At 39.9% G+C, this 9,351-nt stretch overlaps 2 protein-coding genes across 2 annotated transcripts in view; one reads left to right on the forward strand and one right to left on the reverse strand.

Moving 5' to 3' along the window:
• Nucleotides 1-9,351, reverse strand: part of dbo (Kelch-like protein diablo) — a 25,495-nt gene that overhangs the window by 15,964 nt on the left and 180 nt on the right. The window contains exons 2-4 of the mRNA XM_076177538.1: nucleotides 3,517-3,768; nucleotides 2,847-3,031; nucleotides 2,026-2,189 (exon numbers count right to left, since the gene is read on the reverse strand). Of these exons, the coding sequence (XP_076033653.1) occupies nucleotides 2,026-2,189; nucleotides 2,847-3,031; nucleotides 3,517-3,767 (600 nt within the window). The 5' untranslated portion in view covers nucleotide 3,768. The remainder of the gene's footprint in view (nucleotides 1-2,025; nucleotides 2,190-2,846; nucleotides 3,032-3,516; nucleotides 3,769-9,351) is intronic.
• Nucleotides 5,701-7,803, forward strand: LOC143020537 (uncharacterized). The gene is made up of 3 exons (XM_076176968.1): nucleotides 5,701-5,741; nucleotides 6,093-6,240; nucleotides 6,382-7,803. Exons 1-3 carry the CDS (start codon nucleotides 5,701-5,703, stop codon nucleotides 6,871-6,873), a joined length of 681 nt encoding a protein of 226 aa, XP_076033083.1. The 3' UTR covers nucleotides 6,874-7,803.

The following is a 9,351-nucleotide window of genomic DNA, read 5'->3' on the forward strand; positions in this document are numbered from 1 at the left end:
CCCTGAGTCAGAAGCAATGCAGCAAGACAGCACTTCCACAGCAAGGTAGCTTCATTTAATTGGCAACCCCCCTCTCCATCCCCTCATGCAGAAAAGGGGAAGACAGGGAAAAATCCCTTCAGGCTGCATAAATTTATTTCTCACACATACTCCCTCACCCCCCATCCCCCACCCACTCCACCTCATGCATCACAGCATCATCCATACACAACTATTCTCCATTCACCCAAATCTTCTGTCCTCTCTCATCCTTCCTCAACAGACATTCCACTTTTTTCCAATGCCCCCTTTTACCCCATCCATCCATCTCATCCTTAATCACCCCCTCTTGTTCACTTCATTCACCTCTGCCTTTCAAACCTTTTACTAATCTTTCTTCACTCATTCTTTCCATGTGTCCAAACAATCCCAATAATTTTTCATCAACTGCATCTCCCAACTCCTTTTCTAACCCCACTCTCCTCACCTCCTCATTTCTCACTCTATCCAGCCTTCATACAATCTCCTCTTAGCGTCCATTCCCAAATGTCTATTTCTCATTACACTTTTTAATCCCCCAAGGCATTTACTTGCTTCTCTTAATCTACACTCGACCTCCACCTCCACTCCTCCCTTTCCCACCACATTTGCCCCCGAGTATCTAAAACTATCCACTTCCTCCAGCCTCTCTTCCTTAATACTCGCTTCCAATTTGTGGCCATCTTCTCCTCTTGTACATCTCATCACCTCACTTTTACCCACATTTATCTTCAACTTCCTTCTTTTGCACATCTTCCCAAACTTCATCAATAACTTCCTTAATCCCTCCTCTGATCCTGCTACAAGCAGTGTCATCAGCAAACAACAACAACTGGCTTATCTCCAATTTATCTCCATTTTCCTTAACCATCTCCATCACCTTTGGCTTTACCTCCTGCACTACCCCCATCCATATATACATTGAACAGCCATGACAACATGATACCTTTACCTCAAACTACAATGGAAATAAGCTTACAAGCTTTTTTGTGTTATCCTCGGCATTTGTCATTGTTATTTCGAACTATGAGTTCTTTTCATTACCTGCACTTCATGTATATTGATTCAATACCAAATAAAATTCAATTCAAGTATCTCCATTTCTAATTCTAACACAGGCTCTACTACATACATACATACATATACCAAAGACTTTTTCCCCTTTGCACGGGGGATAGCCAAAAAGAAAAAGGCACAGAAACCACTCCCACCCATTCCATTTCCTATATATTCCACTCCCCTCTACCCTCCTCCCTCCCTCTTATCTTGGCACCTCCTGGATGACTGGTCATCCCTGCATCCTGTCCACTGCCCTGGGTCAGAAGCACTGTCGCAAAACACAGCACATCCACAGCAAGGCCACTTCATAAATTCGGCGACCCCCCTCTCCCGTCCCTTCATGCAGAAAAGGAGAAAACAGGGAGAAATCCCTTCGGACTGCGTCAAATTTTTCTCATACATACTTCCTCACCCCCCATCCCCCACCCACTCCCCCTCATGCATCACAGTATCATCCATACACACCCCTTTTCCATTCACCCCTATCTGTCCTCTCCCATCCTTCTTCCACAAACATTCCTCTCTTTTGTAATGCCCCTTTCACCCCATCCACCCATCTCATCCTAGGATGCTCCCTCATATTCACTCCTTCAACCTCTGCCTTCCACACTTCTTTTACTAATCTTTCTTCACTAATTCTAAAACAGGCTCTACTACTCTCATAAAAACTCTTGACTGCTCTCAAAAGCTTTCCTTCTATCCCATATATCTGCAATATCTCCCACAATACCTTCCTATCTATCCTGTCATCGGCCTTTTCCAAATCCATAAAGGCCCAAAAACATCCTTACTGTTTTCTAAAATGTTCTCACATATCTGCCTTACCACAAAAATCTGATCCACACAACCCCTACCTGTCCTAAACCCACACTGTTCCTCACCAATTACTCTCTGTTCCTCTCCTAATCCTCTCAATCAAAAACTCTTCCAAACATTACAACATCTTACCTCTTGAAAATTATGTTGTGTGTATTTGTCTGCAATACGTAACAGGTCCCGGCAGGAATGTGTGTCGGCAAAAGCTCGTATGCCAAGGCAGTTGGATGGATGCAATTGGTCTTTGAGAAATTCACAACAAACATCTTGGATTTCTTGCATTTGTAGTAAACATGCTGAAAGAAATTTCAAAATATTTGTAAGACAGTTTACAATTACCAAAACTCTTAATCACAGAGTTCTCAACTATGGTAGAATTTGTGTGATTTCAGAGGAGTTTGAACCACAAATTTTAAGACTCAAACTGTCAGAATATGGATCTTCCTACAAACTACAATGCAACCTTCCTGATATTACATTTGTTTTAGTGCCAGCCACAAATTAAGCTAACAATAAATATATATTATTCATCCTTTTAGTAAAAGGAGGGGGGGGGGTACAACTCGCATCACTGTACAAGCCCTTCAAGACAGACCACCAAACTCAATACTCCACCCACCACCAGACATAACCCTCATAGGATACAGCCCTCCTCAACCTGATAAAAACCACACTGAGCATGTGCTCAGCATTAAACAATACCAACACAGAATAGGCCTGGTCACGGATTCAAACCACCCAAGGTGCAACCACACTAGAGGAGACACAGAACACCTCATGCTACAATGTCCCACACTAACAACAACTTTGTATATCTCCCGTGAACGAATTGTGGCCAGAGGCGGATGCCAGGTACCTCAAGGTGGCAGGTCTTATTCAAGAGACATTAATCATACATTTCAGATCCATTTATTGAAAAATGTAACAACAAAGTGATGGTCCCACATACTTACCTGCAGGCAAAAGTGTCTGTACATTTGATTCTTCAATGGTTATGTCCGATGTATAACAGAAATTAACTAGAAGATCTACTGCATGTTCATCTATATCCCTGATCGGAACTTCTGTTTGTCTCGCTTCCAGCAATTCTGATGTGAACATAGCATGGAAATAGGGACTGCATGCTGACAAGATGACCCTGAATGAAAAAAAAAATAATAATAATAATAATAATCAAAAACTTAATTTCTGGAAAAAGGGGCTGAAAGGACATATGAGAACTATCATACTACTAATCAGCCATCTACAGGATATTACACAAACTTTATCCAACATCCCCTCCCATTTTCATTTACTTGTAATTATTTCTACAAACATATACAGTATACAAACTCCCGCCTATCGGGAGGCTAGGATGGTGCCCCACACAGAGGACTTTGTAGCGTGGAATTTAATGAACCATGTCCTTGGTTCAACTTTGCTGGTGGCAGGATTTGAACCGCCATCCCCTTGACCTTTGCCGCAAGTAACGACGCCCTAACCTGCTCAGCCACCAAGCTTCCATATATATATATATATATATATATATATATATATATATATATATATATATATATATATATATATATATATATATATATATTAAATTAGTTTTTATCACAAAAATGTCACCGAAATCCTTACCTGTGAGCAAAGATTTTTCTTGAACCTACAATTAGCACAACATCACATAACTCCCTTCTCTTTTGGAGCATGTTAATATTGGCCAAAGCAAGCTTTGGATGTTTATCTGATGTATATCTGAAGGCATTTGGAGACGGAGGCCCAATAAGTGTCGTTTCCCCGCCGACGGCTGTTCCCTCCTCCGCACTGCCACGGCTTAGGCTCGTCTGACCTACGCGTAGGTTCATCATGACTTCTGTCAATCCTTCCATGCTGCAATGTCAATAAAAGAGCTAAATGTACTTTCAACATCTCACAAACCTACATTTCAAAAGATCAATTCATGACAGATAACAAACTTTTACTTCTGTAGTCACACATTAGTAAATCACTGAACGGACTGGAAAAACAGTCATGATATTCAAATTACACTTGAATTTGACATGAAAATACATACCCCCCAAATTCTAATGCACTTCAAGGACAATGGTAATCTAATTCATTTACTTGCCTTGCAGATAAAAACCTTACAAAAACACATGTAAAGACTCTCCATACTGTCAACCATCTGCCCTACCTAACTGGGGAGGGGCTGCGGGTTTCCAGTCACGAAGCCCCAGGGCAACAAATGACCCATATACGAGCCTACTGCAAATTACATAACCTACTGCTAATACTAATGTGATTGCATGGTACAAATTAAAGTTACAAGACACAAACTAGACATCACTATACAATGATTACCAGAAGTGGACCTCAAAGAGAACTGGGCCCCAGGAGATATTTCATAATAATCATACATACATACATACATACATACATATACCTAGGCTTTTTCCCCCTTACAAGGGAGGTAGCCAAAAAGGAAAAGGCATAAAATCATTCCCACCCATTCCATCCCTGAATACACTCCACACCCCTCCACCCTCTCTCTCATCTTAGCACCTCCTAGATGACGGGTCATCCCTGCACCTTGTCCACTGCCCTGGGTCAGAAGCAGTGTCGCAAGACACAGCACATCCACAGCAAGGCTGCTTCATTAAATCGGCGACCCCCCCTCTCCATCCCCCCATGCATAAAAGGAGAAGACGGGGAGAAATCCCTTCTGGGCTGCGTCAAATTGTGCTCACACATATTACCTCGCCCTCCATCCCCACGCCCATTCCACCTCATGCATCACATCATCATCCATATACAACCATTCTCCATTCACCCCTATCTTCTGTCCTCTCCCGTCCTTCCTCAACAGACATTCCCCTCTTCCCCAAAGCCCCCTTCACCCCATCCATCCACCTCATCCTAGAACGTCCCCTCATGTTCACTCCCTCCACATCTGCCTTCCATACCTTTCTTCACTCATTCTTTCCATGTGTCCAAACCATCCTAATACTCTTTCATCAACCCTATCTCCCAACTCCTTTTCCACCCCTGTTCTCCTCCTCACCTCCTCATTTCTCACTCTATCTAGTCTAGTAACCCCCATCATACTTCTCAGACATCTCATCTCAAACACATTCAAACTCCTTCTCTCTTCCTCTCTTATGTTCCATGTTTCTGCCCCATACAGTGCTGTTGGCACAATCACTCCTTCATACAGTCTCCTCTTAGCATCCATTCCCAAATGTCTATTCCTCATTACACTCTTTAATCCACCAAGGCATTTACTCGCTTCTCACAATCTACATTCTACCTCCACCTTTTCCTGCCACATTTGCACCCAAGTATCTAAAACTATCCACTTCCTCCAGTCGCTCTCCCTTAATGCTCACTTCCAGTCTACTGCCACTTTCACCCCTTGTACATCTCATCACCTTACTTTTACCCACATTTATCTTTAGCTTTCTTCTATCACATACTCTCCCAAACTCTGTCACCAACAGTGGTAACACACAGATTCATAATAATCACTACTGAAAAAAATACAATATACACTATTATTATTTTCATAGGATGGAAAATCAGTGAGGTAATGTCTTAATAATTTGTTTATACTTTTGTATATTTTGTTTTTTATTTCAAAGGGTGGGAATAGCTCAAATCTAATCTAATAACTGTCAAGTACGACTCATAACGGTGCTAAGCACTTGACATAAACAGATCAAGAAGATCACAGAGGGGTTTTCACACTTCATATGATAAGCAAACGTGAGACATTAAAATATGGATTATTCAAACATATCAAATCAAAGGTATTAGGTCATTGACATGAGCAGATTAAGGAGATCACGGGAACTTTCACGCCTTATGTCAGATCATTCATCCCAATCAAAAACAGAGTCACTAACAGCTGTTCACAACTAAGATCAGCTTAAAACCACAGGTGTTTATAAAATGTAAGAGTACAGAAGATTGTCATATCACTTTCATTTCTGAGTCAACATGCCTCCTGTCAGAAGATTAAGAAAACACTCCACAAGATTCAGGAATGCAGAGATTACTCTTGGTGTTGCTTAAGACCATGAATCCAACAACTACCTCCATGCACTAGAGTATGACAACTGTTCTGGATGGCAGCACGGACTCTACAACAGTGGAGTTACCTTTGCCCAGTACAGACTTGTTTACTCCAACTGAGTATGAGGTGGCACTGTGCCAAGTTCCCTCCAGCAACAGCAGAGAACTACCCAGAGACTTCTTCAAGGGCATCAAATTGGATGCCACTGCACATCATCTGCCATTTGCAACCAGAACCAACTGCAGTTGCTTGGACAGGCTCAAGCTCTCTTCTGTGATGGCACCTTCCAGGTCATCAACCACCCCTTCATCCAGTTGTTTACTATTCATGCCTACACGGGTGATGAGGAGGGACCCCTGGTTAAACAAGTCCCTTTGATCTTCACATTTATGTCCAGACAAAGCACAAAGGACTACACAGCTGTTTTCCAGGTTATCCAGGACCTGGTTTCCCAGAGGTCTGTGACAAGCATCGTCTTCAACTTTGAGGCTGTTCTGTGGTCAGCTGCAGCAACAGTGATTCCACAAGCTTCCCTCAGAGGATGTAGCTTCTACTGGGGAAGTGCTTTGAGGAAGAAAGTGCAGGAGTTGGGCCTGGCAGTACCTTACAGGACACGAGGTGTGATCTACAACTACATGAAGCTCCTGTTTGCACTTTCCTACATCCCTGATGAGCATATCATCCCATCATCTGATCTATTGGCAGTTGTTGCAACACCTCAAGTAGAACCTCTATCTACTTATATCCATGACACCTGGCTCTCTGGACAACATTGTGCCCCTTGGCAGTGGTGTGCCTTCAAGGAAGCAACCTGTACCAACAATAGTTGTGAAGGGTGGCACAACCAATTGAATTCCAGAGTACAGCATGGAAACTTTCAAATATACCTCCTGATCCAGCTGATGAACCAGGAAGGTGATTGATGAACACAAACTGTGCAGTTACCAGCACAAGCAGACATCACAGGTCCAGAGAAAACTTTTCAGATTCAGGCAACAGTGCAGTGATGGAGAGCTCACAACCAGTACCCTCCTCAATAAATTTTTAGACGTGCGCAACTACATGAATTTAGCAATAGAAAATTAAATATTCACTTCGTAAATTATAATTTACCAACATAATAATGTTTTTCTAGGCAGAAATCAATAACTGAAAAAGTTGGTAAAAGTGATACACTAACAAATGGAGCCACAACAACTGCTTGAGACACCATCTTTGTTTTGACAAATGCAGTGGTCAAAGAAATTAAAGTACAATAAATTTGTCTACCTAACCCATATTTAGTAATACGGTACCTGTAATTCCAGAGGTTATTAGGGTTGTTGTCGTCAGAAATTTTGACAGCCAGTTTTTGGCATCCAAATGGACTGCAAGGTGTAGAGCAGCTCCATAGTATGGTTTTAAAAATACGTAGCATGGTAATGTTACTTGGAGAGGGAGAACACCTGGTACACAGTGTAAATGCCATCATCAAACTGATATTAATGGGAGTTGACAATATAGCATCTCAAACCCATCATCACAGCTGTGTTCAGTGGTATATTTGCTTTTAACAAGGTTTTTCATTGTTGATTTATGCCATGAAAAACATTACATTAATGTATTACAATTTACAAAATGAATATCTAATTTTATATTGCTATATCGTGTAGGTGTGCACTTCTACAAAATAACAAAGCATCTCCCATATCACTGCAGAAATCACTGACCAGCAGTGAAATTTAAATCACAATTCTGATTGTTTATTATTTTATCAAATGAAAATTTTCAGAAATGTAAAAACACACAAAATATAGAGATGCCCCCAAACAAAGTGGCTTGACCCCAATATTCTAACAAACATTTTACTAAATACAAATATATATTGATACAGTATATATATATATATATATATATATATATATATATATATAATATATATATATATGGTATTACTATATAATACTAGCCTCTTCAATACTAGTTAAATATTTGTGCACACAGAAGCTCCTTGACATACAATGTTGCATCACAATACGCACATTATAAAATATAAATTTACAGCTGTTATATTCATTCTCTTTCATCCAGAATGTTTGTAACCACTGAAAAAGTGATCAAGCCTGTTCATAGAATAAGAGGGTCACTCAGCTATAAATACAAAGTAAATATGATCAGGAAGCTGATGTTGGCATCCTCATATGCTCCCTCGCACCTCATGATGCCTACATAGGCGTCACTGTATTCCAGGGGTTAATATATTTACACAGGGGCCCCAGTTCTCTTCATATGCTAAACAATGGATTGGCCTGTTAAGAATGGAACTGCTTAGCCAGTCAGTTTAGGTAACAACAACAACAACAAACGACCCAATATTCTCTTTCTCACTGTATCTACTAACTGATGAGGTCTGCAACTAATGATTAATATACAAAACTTGCATTACCTTTGTTTTTTATTTCAACAATGGATTTTTGTTTAAATCTAGTAGTATTATGATGTTATACCCTTCTAAATAAATAAATGAATAAACGCATACATAAATGTACAATTAGTATATCAATGACGGATACCCTAATTTCTTTTCTTATTATGATCACCCTCCCAATCAAGGCACATCAACATCACTTCACCCCACAAGGTATGTTCTATATTCAGTTAGGTTGCAATTGGGTAGAACAAGGTTACTTAGGACTAGATAGGATAGGTTAGTTGAGACGAAAAAAGGTAGGATGGGTTAGATTAGATATAAAGATAGTGCAAGTTTCATTCTAGTTATCAACTCAACACAGTGTAATCAAACTGGCGATTTCTGTAGCGAAGTGTCATATTAATTTTACAATGAATATTCCTATTTTATTTTTTCCTTAACTTTAGAAAATGAAAATTATAAAAAGTAGGGGAGAAGAAAAATAGTAAGGCTGATTTTTTTCAAAAAAAAAACTACAATTACCTGGATAAGTGTGGATGACAATTTTGATTTGGAAATTTAATTTATTTCTCCCATGGCCATGCTCAATTAAGATCTTATAAATATCATGAGTTAATAATACATGAATAACTAGCCCCAACCTGTATTCCTTCATTTGCCCAACTACAATATGTTACTAGAGGGTGCAACACTACTTGAAAATTAGTTCTTTTATATGTACTAAATGTAGTATCTATCAACTAAACCATAAATATAATTCGTGCTTACGTTTAATTGGTACAGCTTCCTACGTTCTATTACCATAAATAATCTTAAGGGCATTCGGCACCATATACTGATATTTAAACAATTATAAAATATTCCAAATATAGTAACATTACTACGTGGGACTTGGCAACAATGAATAATACGCAATCTGAATGGACGAGTGCTCCATCCATTTTGCCTGTTCGACAATACACTTCATATCAAACGCACAAATTCTCGAGCA

This window comes from Oratosquilla oratoria, chromosome 40 (genome assembly GCF_046742065.1).
Source record: "Oratosquilla oratoria isolate Oo_2021 chromosome 40, ASM4674206v1, whole genome shotgun sequence".
NCBI classification, from domain to species: domain Eukaryota; kingdom Metazoa; phylum Arthropoda; class Malacostraca; order Stomatopoda; family Squillidae; genus Oratosquilla; species Oratosquilla oratoria.

What these genes read in the sequence shown, in the direction of transcription:
- LOC143020537 (XM_076176968.1), top strand. Translation starts at nt 5,701, where the DNA reads ATGAGCAGATTAAGGAGATCACGGGAACTTTCACGCCTTAT. An exon ending in CGGGAACTTTCACGCCTTAT is followed by an intron (nt 5,742 to 6,092) that starts GTCAGATCATTC and finishes CACTGTGCCAAG; the next exon opens with TTCCCTCCAGCAACAGCAGA. An exon ending in TCTGTGATGGCACCTTCCAG is followed by an intron (nt 6,241 to 6,381) that starts GTCATCAACCAC and finishes GCTGTTTTCCAG; the next exon opens with GTTATCCAGGACCTGGTTTC.